General features: G+C 46.2%; 1 protein-coding gene across 2 annotated transcripts in view; it reads right to left on the reverse strand.

Annotated features, from left to right (window-relative positions):
- Nucleotides 1-8,237, reverse strand: part of TBC1D4 (TBC1 domain family member 4) — a 103,960-nt gene extending 95,723 nt beyond the window's left edge. The window contains exon 1 of one of the 2 annotated variants that reach the window (XM_042867885.1): nt 7,623-8,237. In XM_042867885.1, the coding sequence (XP_042723819.1) occupies nt 7,623-8,099 (477 nt within the window). In that variant the 5' untranslated portion in view covers nt 8,100-8,237. The remainder of the gene's footprint in view (nt 1-7,622) is intronic. The other variant, XM_042867883.1, reaches the window with a different exon arrangement.
- Between the last annotated feature and the right edge of the window lie 8,764 nt (nt 8,238-17,001).

Below are 17,001 nucleotides of genomic sequence, written 5' to 3' on the forward strand. Positions count from 1 at the left end.
GGGAGTAGGGCGAAATACAAGCTTGGATGGGATTGGTTTTATCTCACCATCTAGGAGCTTTTACAAGCCTTTTCATATAGCCTTTGAACTCTGAACAAGGAGTCCTCGTGTTCGCATTTTAAACTAATGTAATCCCTCAGTAAAGTGCAATACCTGCCCAACACTGTACAATCAGTGGTTCCAGAGATGCAAAGCAAGGTAAACCTTGCCATGGTACCTTTTCATGTTTTCAGAAGAAATCTGAAATTCTTTAAGTGCAAAGAAATAGAATGATAGAAAACCAAATTAAAAATTCTGTGAGAAAGCAATCCACTTAAACAGAGATGAAGATAACTCACTGTTACAAGTAACTAACAAAGCCACAAAATGCGATTTAGAATTCCTTGGAGGCAATAACTAGAATTTCTAAATGCAACTGAGAATCCATTGAAGCAAAACATCACTTTTTTTTTTTTTTTTTTTTTTTTGCAGTTAATCAGCTGAAATATTTTGCCTGTCTTATTCAAGCTGAAGAGAATTGCAACGCGTGCAGGTAATTGCTTATTAATGTGACACTTTTCAGAAGCTCTGAACAGAAAAACATAATTTAAGACATGTTTTACATGTACTTACTATACATAATCTGCACTGTCTAAACAGTCTTCATGGTATGACAGCTTTTGAAGTACACCTCAGGTTTTTATTCAGTTGACTTAAGGAACTGAAGACAGGTATAAGAACAGAAAAGATACGTTAAGTACTGCAGCTGAAGTCAGCATACAACACTGCACTTCAGGAGGGACAGAAGATACCGGGGCACTGCTCTGCTGCAAGATTCTTCTCTGCTCAGAGAGAACACTCAGAGAACAGAAGAATCCCACCAGCACCACCACTCCAGAGAACAGAGCAATTAACTTCACAGAAGCCCTAATTCCTTGCGGCAGGGAGGGCAGGACCAAGTAGTGGTCTCACTCCTAAGAGAGATGGCTTTAAGTAGGTGTCACTTCACTTTTCAAGCCTTGAAAGCATGCAAAGACTAAAAAGGTTAGACTGTGATTTGGGCTAAACGAGCCCTTGGGGATGTCTGCATGTGTTTTTGTTTGTTTGGTGGCTTGTTTGTTTGTTTAACATTGTTTTCCCTGTAGCCCTAAATATACTACTAGAACTAATCCCTGATGGTACAAACAGGCTTACCTCTGACAAATGCTGAGAGGAAGATTGAATTACCAGACTACTCTCAGACCAACAGGACAACCGCTCTGTTTGTTTGCCTGCCTCATTGATCTACCAGTTGTCACCTAATTAAAACATCTGGAAAGGGGAAATATGCTCACCAAAGAACTCATTCATACACAAAAGCAATGTGCATTCTCTGGTAACCACAAGAAATCACATCCTTTGTGCAGCCTTGATGCAACCACCTCTGCATTTCAAGCTTTCGGTTCCTTTCTAACACTCCTTACTGTCTTCCTACTTTGAAGACTTGTTCAGAGCAAATACATTGTTCATGACATGACCATACAGTTTCTTGCATTACTGACTGTGATTTATTTGGAAGGAATGTTACTGTATATGGTCTGGATGCACCTATTTGCGCCCAAAAGAATACGGTGGTAGGCATGGTATTACAGACTCTACAGAACAGAACATCACAGGTCCTGTTTAAGTTACGTCACTTTACTGCCTTCATTTTGTTGTCTGGCTGCCCACAGTTCATGACTTCTACAAGAGATCCAGCAGGTCTGACCTTTGTACCCCATGATCTCCTTGTGGCCTCTAAAGATGCCCCAGAACACTGCAGCCAGTGGAGGTAGACAATGCCATAATTCACAAATGAGACAAATAATACAACTTATTACACAGAAAAATTCTCCCTTTCCCCTTCTCTGAAGTCGAGAGAGTAAGTGAAACCACAAAACCAGAACCAGGTGGCTAAGGACAGACAGCTGGCGCCACAAGGGGACCAAGTCAGCACTGCTAAAAGTTCCAGGACCCACAGCCTAGACAGCAGCCCTCATGCCTGGCCTCTGAAATTCATCTGAGTTCACCTCACTGCCTCAGAAAAACTCAAGATGCTCAGAGAGATTCAATTTAATTGGAAAAACGAGTGGAAGAGATGCAAAGAAGGGTGGACTGCACACATCAACAGCAATACCAACTTCTAAGAAAAAGCAGAGATGGGAAGCAGTCAGTCATGCTACCATTCTACAATGGCTGACAGAAATCAAAACTTTTTTTTTTTTTTAAACATTCACTTTCATAAACACCAACTTTGGTCTCAGAAATCAGCCTAGAAATCAGGTTCTCCCCATTGTCATCATATACATAACGTAGCCAAACTTTCTGGCAGTTATTTTTCTATTTAATTATTTTTGAAATTTGAGAAACAGAATAGAAAAACAGAAACAACCTCAGAATAAAATTTGATTTGGTGTGCACAAAAGCTGCTTTCTTTAAAACAAACAGCCTTCTTTTCTGATCAGTATGTTGCCTGTAGCCACTTTCATTGAGCTTATATCATTTCATATACTTATCACTCTGTATTTTATTTTATCCTTCTGAAAAATGCAGTCCCCAGTAACATTCCTTCTGTTCCCAAATAATTGGGTGGTTCTCAGGAACTGCAAAAAAGAAAAATACATGAATTAAATAGGTAAGAGAGCACTCAAAATCATTCCTTTCTGCTAAACATTAATCAGAGATAAAAGGCTACATAGCAGCACAAAGGAACAGCTAACAAATTTGGTTTTATTATTCCTTCAATTTGAGACTTGGCAGAAAATTATTATGGACAATTTTTTTTTTTTTTTTTTTCAGAACTGGACATTAAAGACAGCTATACAAGCCTAAAGTGAAATAGACCTATTAAGAAAAAAAAAAGTGCTGATTCTGACATTAAGGAAAAAATGAAACCTTAAGCTCTCAACTTTCAGTTCCATTTCTAAACTTTGCCAGACATTTTTAAACCAAAACAATGACAGCAAGACTTTGCATGTGAGCCTTTGTAGCCCATGTAGGCTGGAGATAATGAGGCTGCTTGCAGAACAATTCTGCATTCACTACAAGTCTTCAGCATCCATTTTGTTTTGAGCCACAGTTTGTCAGTTTCTCAACTAATGAATTAAATTCTAACCCACATAATCTTAGAAAACATTTTGTTTTGATTTCTCCAAATCTTGTTTTCATGGTACGACTGGGAAAGCAAGGCTCACCTCTTTCTTCTGCAATCCAAATATGCTCAAGTCTACTTTAACCAAGCCATGCATCTCTCTCATTACTGTCAAAGCCCATGTTTTTTTTTTCCATCACGTTCGTTATTCCTATTAAAAACAACTTATCTGATGACTTAACCAGTGCAAGATTCATCAATATTAATTGAAACAATGCTGTACGTGTGTAATTGAATATTCCAAAAATTTGCATGCATTCAACCCATGCTCCTAAGTCACGTGAAAATTAAAGCACAAAACAAATCTGAATAGGAAGTTCACTAACCTTCTTCAAATGTTTCTAACTTGTATTTTCTAATCATAAACCTTACAGGGTGTCATTTTACTATAGCATAGAAGCCTCTTTCAGACAACGAAAACTAAACATTTTGTACTGCTGTCTTGTTTTTCACAACACACTGTCCTATGGCCTTGCTTTGCACAGACAACTAATACTCGCTTGTGATAGACAAGCCAATCTGACTGAGCCTGTGCAGTGACAACTGAGCATGGACCCGGGCTACAGGCAGGCTACATTCAGCTCTTATCTCTAGCCTTCTGCCTCTCCAGCTCCTACCACAACTTTACTTGGTCAGCAAAATGCTTCACTACTTCTACTTCGGCTTGAGACAGCCTCGTCCCACAAACTTGTGGCTACAGCAGAAAACCACAGTTCAAGACACACAGAAGCTCAACAATACTGAGGTCCATGCAATAGAGAAGTTTTCTTTCAAGGTCAGTTCAGACTGGTCCTGAAACCCCATGGCAGTATACACAGATCACTGTTTAAAAAGCTTCTACAAGAAACACAAAACGCACCAAGTAAGTTTTTGCTTAACTGGAGGAAGCACAGTTATGTATCTTCGCTGATAACAATCATTCACAGTATGATTAATTATAAGATGCAAGTTGAAGTTTAAAAAAAAAAAACAAAACAGCTCATTTGAAGGGCTCATGTATTGAGAAGAAAGTATAACAACTAGAAAAGGGTGAGGGAAAAAAAAAGTGTAAAAGCACATCAGTCCTTTGCCTCCTCCCAGAGATCAGGGAACTCAAGGCAACTGTCAAACAATATCGTTCTGCTTCAATCAAAATCTGTTTTATGCAAGAAATTTGGTGTTCTGTGGTTAAAAAAAAAAATCAGTTTGGTTGAAATCACTACTCAGAAGGGCTTTTCTTGATGGCTGACAGCAAGGTGTGTCTGCTCTACTTAGAAATTAACTTGCTTTACAACAACCAAAAAAAAAACACCAATCTGTTCCTGTGGTTCTGAAGAAAATCTGCCAGATTTAAAAAGAGACAATGCTGTCATCTAAGTCTACAGACAGACTCTGTACATCCTACCTAATTCTCAAATGACAGCAGCACAGAACAAACATCTCTGGCTGCTGTTAAGAAGCTGCTTGCCAGCACTAAGCTAGACAACTACCCTCATCCCCTTTAGCTGGCTGCTGCTTTCAAAAGTTATCAAGAGCAGCAAACACTGCAGCAATTGCAGAGGAAAAGAATAAAAAAACTTTTGTTCCCACTCCAGCCAGCCAGAGAGCTCCAGAGGCTTCCCTCCCCTTAGAGTCTAAGAGTAAAAGAAAGGGACCCCCTATCAAAAGTATCTTAGCATTCACCACCATACGGACTGCTGAGAACTGGTCTGAAGCCAAGGTACTGCTCCAAAACAGGAACCCGTCCAATGACTCCTGCTTTTCTGCTCTACCACAAGTTGCAGGTTTTCAATTAGAACATAAGGATGTACCACCTCACACCAGTATTTTCTTCAGTCAAGACAAATAACATGCTGTCTTCCTACCTGATGTTATCAGAACATATGCTGCATTGGCTTTTGATTGATCACCTACTTTAAAAATGTGCAGGAATTGGAAAGACGTATTGGTTTCCTTCGTGAATAGCAGCTCATTTCATGGGAATGGTGAATGCACATGCACCTCAGACATGGTGGAACATACCTTGTGGGCAAAGCAATGGGCTCAAAGCCAAAACTTCCACCATGCTGCATCTTGAATTACTTCACCAGCACTATTATCTTGAAAACCTGTTGTTGCCATCATACTTTGATGGATTCATCCACCAATGAAAACAACGGACAGTTGTCTTCTAACCCACAGACCACAAAACAGCTCCTGCACCCTTTCTTCATCCAGAGCGACCCAGTGTGCTTCTAAACCACTGTGCCAATATTACCATGGTTCAAGAAAAGTGTTCAAAAGCCAACCTGGCAAATCCCCTGTTCACTGTGCATGCTGTGCTGGCACAAGGACAAGGCCAGAAGGAAAGGGTGAGCAGCTGAGGGGAGGAGAGCAGGACTCCTTCTCTCAGCAGCAGTGCCAGCTTGCGCTGACTGGAAGGAACCACAGCCCAAGATCGAAAACAAAATCACCTTAAAATAACAGACATGAAAATTAATTTCTAACCCAATACGTACCATGAAGCTCATAACCACAATGAATCAGAAGCATGCACTTTTGATGAAGTGTGTACATGTGTAAAGATCTTGAAAATGTGCAAGAACAACTGTTTTACAATAAATGAGCTCCAAAAGAAGACCTTAGGAGCTAGCAACTCCTAACAACACGAGGTGAGATGCAACCTGGCTGCATCCACTCAGAACTGAGAATAAGCAAGGACCCAGGACAGAGAGCTGCACAGACTGAGCCAACCAAACCTCTCCAGTTGGTAGCACAACTTAAGAAGGAAATAAATTCCTGTATTATTTCCTTTTTGGTACCTGAAAAAAATGTCTGTTAGAAACCCATGAATTGAAATGCTGGCTGTGCATCTACTATCCCTGTTAGGCTCATCTGTCTAGGAGCCTGAGCCACACAATCTTTGTCTGAGGGCCTCCTATTCTTTATTAATGATTAAAAGGTTAAAAAAACATATTGCAGATAAAACTTAGACTATATTGTCAGAACAACTTAGGAACTTACAAAAGGGAATGGATTCAGAATAATACCTTCCTTCAATACTAAGTCTTTATGTACTGTATCAACTTGCACTATTACTATGCATGTAAAGACATTCTTCTCAAGGAACAAAGACATAAAGATAAATGGCTTAATCAAAAAGATCGCCTTTAGTGTAAATGCAACCATGAGAAATACTACATGCAAGAGTAATTTACAGCCAGTACTTCACAGCACAAGGTCCCACGTCACAGCACCAGACCAGAGCTATCAAATAAATAATGCTCAATCCAATGTGTCCTGCCAGCAGTCTTGGTTCCTTCAGCCCATATGGCAGCATTCATAAAAGGACATCTTGGCTGCACAATCACCAGCCATGATGCCTCCTTTCCACGCTCCTTACGCGTGCTCCCTCCTGACCCCTTTCCCTGGCAGAGCTCAGCAGGGCTGCAGCTGCCAACAAGCTAAACAGTCACCTCTGCTTGGGATGCCTCCTGTTCTGTCCCAGAGGGCAGATCAATCCACAGCTACATATGCAATCTAAATCTCTCCAACATAACAAGCTCTGGCAGTGTCTTTGCTCAAATAAAAATAAATACACTAAAAACTTTTGGTTAAGTCCTCTGAGTGGTTTTGGTAAATAGTAGTATTTCTAATTGCATGTGTTTCTCAGAACGGTTTGCATTAGAGGGACCTTCAGCTAGTTCCAACCCCTTGCCATGGGCAGGGCTGCCACTCAGCAGGTGAGGCTGCACGGCCCCATCCGACCTGGCACAGAGCACCTCCATGATGTGGCACCCTCAGCTTCTCTGCGCGGCCTCTGCCAGTGCCTCACCACCTTCATAATGAAGAATTTCTTCCTTACACCTAATCTAAATCTCCTCTTTGCTAGTTTAAGGTCATTACACCTTGTCCTATCACTATATCACTATACTCCTTCCACATCCTTCTTGTTTTCCTCCACTTTTTAAGTTTTGTTGAGGGGTTTTTTTCGTTGGTTTTTTTTTTTTTTTTTTTTTTTTGGCACTGACTTCTTTCCCCCTGAAAAAACAAGGAAAGGTGTCTTGCCTTTCTCAGACCAAGTACTCTTATCTAAAGGCCTCTGCTGCCGCCATGCTTAACCAATGGTCGAACCTGCCTGTCACACCTCTAGGAGCTGCTCCTGCACATGTGATGCGTGAGCCAAAGCCCGTTCAAGAGGCAGAAAAAGAGCCCTACTGTTCGTTTTTTTTTTCCCAGTTGGCGTTTTCCCAGCATTGCCTCCACCCAGACCCAGAGCTGCCGGAGTGTGCCTGAGCACAGCCAGGTGTCCTTAGTATGACCCGCCGGGCCCCAAAAAAACAGTTTCCGCACAACCGGTGCTCAGCACCACCCGTCTGCCCAGCTCCCACGCCACACTGCGGTCGGGGCAACGCAACCTGCCCACCAAGGGTCCGACTGAACCCCTTGCACGGGGCGGGGGTCGCTCGGCACCTCGCAGTCCCAGGCACCGCCCCCGCCCCGTAACCCCACTCGCCTGGTTGGGGTCGGTGGCCCGGAAGACGTGGCAGGCCATGGGGGAGTCGGGGTTGTCGGGCTGTGCCTTGATCAGGTAGGCGAAGTAGGTGAGGTCGTGGCTGTTGTGGATGAAGCGGGCGATGTGCTGCGCCTTGTGCTCGAAGATGAAGACGGCGGGCGCAGGGCTGGCGGGCCGCCCGGGGCCGGGGCTGGCGGGGCCGGCGGGCACGCAGCGCAGCGTGGGCGATCCGAGCAGCAGCAGCACCTCGCGGGCCGGCACGCCGCCGCCCAACGCGCCGCCGGGCTCCTGCCGCTGCCCGCGCCTCCGGATCTCGGCCATCAGCCAAGGCAGCATGGGCAGCGTGGTGCGCCGGTCCAGGCACGCCGAGCCCACGTACCATAGCCTGAAGCGCTTCTCCCCAGGCGGCTGCGGAGGCGGCTCGGGCTGCTGCTCCAGCGGGTGGGAGAGCGGCTCTCCCTCCTCCGGCTTCTCCATGGCGGACACCGCGGTGGAGGCGCGGCCGCGGGGCCTGCACTCAGCCGGGTGGCGGAGCCGGAGCTGCCGCTACGCGCGCATTCTACCGCGCTCCGTTTCGACCCCGCTGCAGCTCTGCACCGCACCTCCTTCCCGAGCGGAGTCAGCCCGCGGGGCGGGGAAGGACGGCGGAGTCGCCCGCCCACTCCGAGACATCCCGGGGAGGAGCGCCGAAGCTACGCCCCGAGTGGGCTGTGAGGCGGGGCAGAGGGCGAAGCGGTGGAGCGCGTCCGAGGCGCCAGCTGCGGCCCGGCCCTGCCTGGCCTGGCCCGAGTGGTCGCCTCGTCCGCAGCGCTGCAGGGGGAGGAGCAGCGCCTCGGAAAGAACGGCACGAGGAGGGGAGAAGGAGGTGGGAGGGCTGCGGGGGCTGTTCCCCTATGCCGCTTGTAGAAGCTCTGCACTTCTGTATAATTATATTTTATTTTATATTTATGTTAGATTATATTCTCAAGGCCGGGTTGGATGGGACCCTGGGCAGGCTGATACAGCGAGTGGCAACTGTCTATGGCAAGGCCTGGTGTGGGTTGTGGGGAATCAGAGCTTGTTGTGCCATAGATGCCTCCTTACTGCTGCCAGGAGGCTCTAGAGCATCTGGTGGTTCATCCCAGGGTCCCTGAGCTTCACCAGCCTTCTAGAATCTGAATCATAGCGTGAGGAGGAATCCCTAGCCGCCTTTTCCACACCTCTGTATGAAATGCTGTTCATCACACCAGGACTCTGTTTGCACCTCACTTACTGATGAGTTGTGGGGATGTGGTTTAGGAGCATGGTGGTGATGGGTTGGTGGTTGACTAGATGATCTTAGAGATCCTTTCTGACTTAAATGATCTTATGATTCTTTGTTGGTCCGCAACATCACAGGTGGATGTTGGAGGTATGGCAGTAGAGGCTGGACCTTCCCACCAATATTGTTACATGTTGTTGCTGTGCAGCATGTTGATGGCAGCAGTGGGGCAGTCTGACAAATGGTGTCTGACATGGAAGCATGTATGAAGCAAAGGTGTGTCACTGAATTCCTCCATGCAGAAAAAATGGCTCCCACTGACATCCACTGATGCTTGCAGAATGCTGATGGAGACCAAACAGTGGATGTGAGCACTGTGAAGCGGTGCGTGATATGGGTCAGCAGTGGCAACAGTGGGTCACCTCCAGTGGTACGGATTTTTACAAGAGGGGCATCCAGGCTCTCATTCATCACTGGTGAAAATGCACAGATAATGGTAGTGACTTTTTGAAAAATAGTGTTTGTAGCTAAGAATTTGCTTTATCAAATATTGTTATTGTGCTCTTTGTATCTGTTGTAGTTTACATGGAAATAAATAGGGGGCATTAGTTTCAGAGTGACCTACTTAGTAACTGGGCTCCTCCACGGACAGAGCTTTTTCCAGTCAGACAGCATCCAAACCCACTGTGAAGTTTACACAGTTTAAAATAAACTGGTTTATTGACTATCCTTGCATTCACATAGGCAGCAACAGCAGCAGTAACTTCCAGCAGTGTGGTGCCTTGGCAAGCCTTAACCCTGTCTGTCTGCTCTCTGAAACAAACCTGGAGCTGGGGCTCCCTGTATGCTGGGTACATGGGCAGAGAGCGAACACAGAATACAACCAGTCACATAACCCACAACAAACAGAACTGATGCCAATACTTGTGATGATGGTAGTTCATTTAATAGTGTTAAAAACAACTGTGCTCATCTCCTGAACATTTTGTTCTTCTTTTTGACGCATTAATCATCTGGTTAAATGTATTCTGGTTTATGGATAATCAGCTGCACTCTTCAGCTTTAATGCTAGCACTTGGAAAAGACCTCAAGCATAGCCCTTCCCATCATCATCCTAAAATCATAGAATTATAGAATAGCTTGGGTTGGAAGGGACATTAAAAGACATCTCGTTCCAACACCCCACCATGGGCAGGGCTGCTACCCACCAGTTCAGGCTGCCCAGGGCCCCATCCAACCTGGCCTTGAATGCCTCCAGCATGGAGTACCCACAGTTTTTCTGGGTAGAGGGATAAGCTTGTCTTAGGACAGCTAAAAGCAAATAAGCATAGACTGGGCATCACCTGTAACATTTTATTAGAAGGGTACAAAATCAAACCCAGAAGAAGCCCTTGATTGCCGCAGTTCGCTGCTTCGGAGCTGTCCCAGCCAGAACTGCAGTGACTGACTGTGAGGTACAGGGGGCTTTCGGTCGGTTCCTTCATACAGGTAACCCCGAGATAACAGAGCAGCCCGGCAGCTCTCGAGAGCAGCTGACGTGTAGTGGGTGTTTCCAGGACAACGGCTCTGCATCCATGCCCTCTGCCTAGAAAAAACCTTGGGGGCAGAGAAGAGGAGTCGGGGTGTGTGAATCACATGGACTGTTCAGACGAAGTGAAACAGTCGTTGGTTTCTGGACACAGCAAGGTGCATCCATGGTCACCACACGGTGGCGAGCTGCTGCTAAAAGGAACACAGAGATCCAGACTGAAAGCATAAACGCCCATGCCACAGTTCAGGTCTCAGACTGCAGAGAATGCCTGGCCCTGTCACTGCTACAGGAGGGCAGCCCGGATACTAGCTGTGTGCGATGTGAGCAGGTGGATGATCTGCTCAGCTTGGTGGTAGAGCTAAAGGAGGAAGAAGAAAGGCTGAGGAATGTCCAGGATCGTGGGAAGGGGATCGACTGGTGGAGTCATACACTGTCATTCCTACAGGAAGGGTGCAGAGGAGATGCTCCTGAAGCAGTGGGGGATCATCTGCCGTCTCACAGTCAGGTGGAAAGGGGTGACCTCAAAGACAGCGAGGGATGGAAACAAGTCCCTGTTTGGGGCAACAAGCAGAATGCCCCTCAGCCTGTCCCACCTTTCAGGTGCCCTTATGTAACAGGCATGAGGCTCTGGAGCTGGACTGGCAGTTGTGGATGTCGGTGAAATTCCATCCGTGCAGGAGAGGTTGCCCAAGGCTAGTCAGTCTGCTTCCCGTTGTCAACGGTTTATGGGCTGGTCCGGCCCAGTTCCGTGACCAGCAGGGCGGAGGGATCTGCGGATCCGCGCCTCTGGGAAAGGGGAAGCAGGGGACCCCAAAATACTTGAAAACAACAGCACTAATCTGAGGTGGAACAAATGATTTTACTAAATATAGTATTAGTAAAATACAATGAGAGAGAGAGAGAGAGAGAGAGTCTGTTTGAATTGTATAGACCTCACCACAATGCTTTTTTTAACATGCTGGCAAAAGCACCCTATTGTGACTGGCCCAGGGGCTCCATGTATACGTGGTATTGATTACCTCAGAAGGGGATATTTTAAGGATCCCAAAGGGTATCGATGAGCTTTTGGAATAGCTGCTGTAGACACAGAGGTGTTAAGCAGTTGTCTGTTTTGCCTGGCCTATCAGAAGATCCATCTGTTGTGGGGTTGCTACGAGTGGAAGAGCAACAGGTACCAATTGCTACAAAAATGATGCACAGACAACAATGCTGCACCAACAGGGATTCCTTGCTCCCCATTCAGAAGTTGATTCGTCAACTAGAGAATCAGGGAATGATTAGCAAGACTCACTCACCTTTTAACAGCCCCACATGGCCAGTGTGTAAAGCCAGTGGAGAATGGAGGCTGACAGTGGACTACCGTGGCCTGAATGAAGTCACACCCCCATTGAATGCTGCTGTGCCGGACATGTTAGAACTCCAGTATGAACTGGAGTCAAAAGCAGCCAAATGGTATGCCACCACTGACACTGCTAATGCCCTTTTCTCCATTCCTTTGGCCAAAGAATCTAGACCACAGTTTGCTTTCACCTGGATGGGCTTTCAGTATATCTGGAATCATTTGCCCCAAGGGTGGAAACACAGCCCAACCATTTGCCATGGGTTGATCCAAGCTGCACTGGAACAGGGAGGTGCTCCTGAGCACTTACAGTACATTGATGACATCATTGTGTGGGGCAACACAGCAAAGGAATTTTTTGAGAAAGAAGAGTAAATAATCCAGATCTTTCTGCGTGCTGGTTTTGCTATTAAGAGAAGCAAAGTGAAAGGACCTGCCCAGGAAATTCAGTTCCTAGGTATAAAGTGGCAAGATGGCCGTTGTCACATCCCGACAGATGTGGTCGACAAAATCACTGCCATGTCTCCACCCTTCCACTATTAAGAAAGAGACAATCATTTCTGGGCATCGTGGGTTTTTGGAGAATGCGTGTTCCAAACTACAGCCTCGTTGTAAGCCCTCTTTATCAGGTGACACAGAAAAAGAATGATTTTGTGTGGGGTCCTGAGCAGCAGCAGCAGGGTTTTGAGCAAATCAAACAAGAGATAGCCCGTGCTGTGGCCCTGGGGCCAGTACAGATGGAACAGGATGTGAAGAACATCCTCTACACTGCTGCTGGAGAGAAAGGTCCCACGTGGAGTCTGTGGCAAAGAGCCTCACGAGAGACCAGAGGCCGACCCCTGGGATTTTGGAGTAGGGCGTACAGAGGGTCTGAAGAGTGCTACACTCCAACTGAGAAGGAGATCTTAGCCGCTTATGAGAGGGTTCAGGCTGCTTCCGAAGTAATTGGTACTGAAACACAGCTCCTTCTGTCACCTCAACTGCCAGTGCTGAACTGGATGTTCAAGGGAAAGTTTCCCTCCACCCATCATGCAACTGATGCCACTTGGAGTAAGTGGATTGCGTTGATTACGAAGCGTGCGCAGATGGGGAACCTCAGCCGTCCAGGAATCCTAGAGGTGATTGTGGACTGGACTGAAGGTAGAAAGTTTGGAACACCGCCAGCAGAAAAGGTATCATGTGCTAAAGAGGCCCCACCATACAATGAACTCCCAGAAAATGAAAAGGAAATATGCCCTGTTCACAGATGGATCATGTCGTATTGTGGGAAAGTTGATTATATCACCTTGCCACGATCTCGCAATGGTAAGCGTTATGTGCTCACCATGGTGGAGGCAACCACTGGGTGGCTTGAAACATATGCAGTACCCCATGCTACCTCCCGAAACACCATAGTGTGTTACCATAGTGAAGTAACGTTCCTGTCCTGGTTGAACAGGAAAACAAATACTCTAAGTCAGATCTTGAGGCTCCACTTATGGCGGATTCCTTGGAACTCTGTCCTATTATAACCCAAAAGACAAAGAAAGTACAAGATAGACTGGCAGGGGTGCCTCCTGACCAATGGCCCCCTGCCAAAACACATTTACACATAACAGCTCGGCCATATACACCAACAGAATTAATGGATATGGTGCAGTGATTTTGGCAGAGGCCAAGAGAGAGTGTACCCACATGGTTACTTAGATCATGGGATCCAGAGGCAGAAAGCATCATGGTTAATGGGCCAGAAGTATCAAAGTTGGCCACCATGACAGTACACCCTGCCATCAGGCAGAGACTGTATGCTGCTGTTCAGTATAGCAATGAGAATCATTCAATAATAGACTGGTTAATGGCAGCATGCCACATAGTTTGGCCGAACAAATCAGATATTCTATTAAACACAGGATTATGGTCCTCCATGGAGGACCTTCAAAATTATATTTGTGAATTAGGCATGAGAGAAGCGGTACGCGAGGACTCGTTTGATAGCCCAGATATGGTAAGGTTTTCGGCAGGTATGCGAGATTCAATCTTACAACAGGCTTCTCACCTGTATGGGACCTTAGTTTCTATATTAAACCCTCTGGTGACCTCGGAAGCTGTGGTTCAACAGGTTGCCCAGTTAGTAGCTGATCTGGGGGAGACAGAGCGTCTGCGTGCTAGGCGCAATATCCGAGTAGTAGAAGCAGAGGTGCTTCCAGTAATTAAAACCAAGAAGCCACCTGTGCAGAATCCGCAGTTGGGGCAAATAAGGGTCTCGCGAAAACAGATGTTCAGTGACGTTATTTGGGCTGGGGTCCAATTTGTGAAGATCGACCGCCAGCCCAATCACATCCTCCTTCAGCTGTGGAGACAGGAGTTTTTGAAGGATTCCAAAACTACCTTAAGAAACCAAGGGTAAGAGTTATCGGAACGGTATGGTGGCCCAAGCACAAATGGTGGCACCATGGGTCGCTTATCTCAGCCAGAGGAGTAGTCTGTCCTCATCAGCATTAAAAGAAGAACTTCATAAAATCCTAGGCCCAGTGAGGTATCACACTGATGCACCAAAAGAAACACTGGTTGCTCCAGCAGAGAAGAGTCCTGTTCAGGAGGGAAAATATCCTATCCCTGAAGATGCTTAGTACACAGATGGGTCCAGCAAGGGCAACCTGAGCAAGTGGAGAGCAATAGCATACCATCCCTCCACTGAAAGCTTGGTTTGATGAGGGGAATGGTCAGAGCAGCCGATAGGCGGAACTGCAAGCCGTGTGGATGGTTACAACAAAAAAACCCAGTGATAGTATCCTGAACATCTGCACAGATAGTTGGGCTGTGTACCGGAGGCTCACTCTTTGGGGTGCAGAGTGGGCCATCGAGGAATGGACTATCCATGCCTGACCAATCTGGGGCAAAGACGTGGTTAGACATAGGGAATACAGTTAAACACAGGACTGTACATGTCTACCATGTCTCTGGTCACCAACCCCTACAGTCACTGGGAAGAGATGAAGCTGACACACTGGCCCAAGTTCGATGGACTGAGAATTCACCATCTGAGAACATCGCCCACTGGTTGCATCAGAAGCTACGGCACGCAGGACAAAAGACAATGTGGGCAGCTGCTAAAGCATAGGGACTGCCAATACAACTATCTGACATCATCCAGGCATGCTGAGACTGCTGCACTTGCTCTAAGATGAGACCAAGATCATTGCCTGAAACAACAGCCCACCTTGCTAGAGGACACAATCCTCTGCAGCGATGGCTGTAGAGGTCGATTACATTAGGTCCCTTCCTCGGTCTGAGGGGGCGAGATATGCCCTGACCTGCATCAATACTGTAAGTGGGCTACTGCAGGCCTATCTGATGCCAAAAGCAAACCAGACATATAGCATCAAGGCAATTACTAAACTGATGCCTGCCTACAGGACACCTCAAGTCATCAAGAATAACCAAGGGACCCATTTTACTGGTGCAATAATACAATGCTGTGCAGAAGAAAACATCAAATGGCGATTCCACCTGCCATATAATTCAACGTGGGCAGGCCTTATTGAACATTATAATGGTATTCTCAAGGCTGTCCTGAAGACAGACTCTCAGTCCCTGCAGGGGTGGACAAAGAGACTCTGTGAAACCCTGCGGAACCTGAAGAAAAGACCTCAAGATGGCAGACCCAGTGCCCTGAAAATGCTACAGACAACATGGGCCTCCTCACTTAGGATCCAAATTACAGGCATTGATAATCAGGGAAGACCCCAGATTGGTAATGAAAATAATCTTCTTCTCTCTGCCCCTGAGAATTTAGATCTGGATACCCATAGAATAAAATGTCCTTGGATGGTGCAGGTAGGACCTAAATGGTGTGGCATACTTGCACCTTGGGGGAGATTGTTGGAGGTGGGAGGCTCGGTAGTCCCTCTGGTGATAGGTACGTGGCCTATGGATATTGCGGTCAACACTCCAATCTTCATTATTCCCGTCGTGTCCATATGGTAGATCAGGACATCTCCTTTAGTCAGATACAATTATGCAGCCACAGATATCTGGCCAAAAGGTATGGTGCAGGTGGCTGGGGCATGCCCCAGTACAAGCTGAAGTATTGACCCAGGATAGAAATACGGCCTGTATCTTGCCCTGGAGGGCAGAACTTCCCCTCCTGGTACCTCTGAAACATCTGTACTACTCCCCCAGTCTTTTAGCCTCTAGGACTGCCGGAAGGAACAAAATATCCTCAAAGCGTTCCAGTGTGGCTGCCAGATCATGTGCAACACCTAGTGATGACCTAAATGGAACTGATGAAACATAGATGGACTTGCAGCTCATGATTATATGCCTCCCATAACACCACCAACCGCTGGCCCATGCAAGAACACAAACCTTCACCAATCATTGCTCACCTTAAATTGTGTCAACATACATTGTGACAGGAAACTGTATAAGCATCGCGATGTGTCGGATCTCTGTAATGGGAAAGGCTCACCCTTTAGTTAACCCAGTCAGTGGTTCACACCATGGAGGGGTGGAGTGTATGGGAACTGTTGCTCACTGCCTGGACCTCTGATTGACCACCTGAGGCAAACAATGATTCAGCTGCAGGAGCACAGGTGAAGGCAATTCACATGTGTACCAGAAGGGGTGGAGCCTGGCTCCACCTCTCCAAGATCCTGTTTAAGTGCTGACTGCCACTGAGTAAAGATCTCTTTCTGGAGATTGCTCCTTGTGGAGTTTATTGCAAGTTTATAACACTGATGAGCATTTTCCATTTATTATCTTTCCACCGCGATAATCCTACTTAGCCTAACTTCTGTACACCTACTGATTGTACAATATGTCACAAATTTTATTTACTCAAGAGGAAAATGCAAAAGCCCTCATTACTTCAACACTGTACCAACACTAAAATCTTCCTTCATAACTCAACTGTATGTCTGGTGAGATAAGGTAAAGCTTACCATGAAATACAGGACACATGCAGTCTCAACACAATACCATGAACAGTGCCAATATAGCTGCCAAAAGAAAAAAATAAATAAAGGGCAGAGAACAGATGGGAATCTCTTAATCCTCTTTTCAAAAAGTCTTCCTTGACTCCACTGTAGGTAAATCGACATCTGTTGTCTTGACTCTGTCAACTGCTGAGCATCTCCCCTCTTCCCACATTCTCAACTTGAGAACAGTATTGCACACCAGTAATTCAGGTGAGACAATTCCATTTCTCATTTCAAACGTAAACTTTTAAACACCTCTCTCAAATTTCATGCATGGCTACAGCATCTACTGCTTGCCAGTTCAGAAGAGA

This window comes from Lagopus leucura, unplaced genomic scaffold (genome assembly GCF_019238085.1).
Source record: "Lagopus leucura isolate 7727_CA_CO unplaced genomic scaffold, USGS_WTPT01 Super-Scaffold_100001, whole genome shotgun sequence".
Taxonomy (NCBI): domain Eukaryota; kingdom Metazoa; phylum Chordata; class Aves; order Galliformes; family Phasianidae; genus Lagopus; species Lagopus leucura.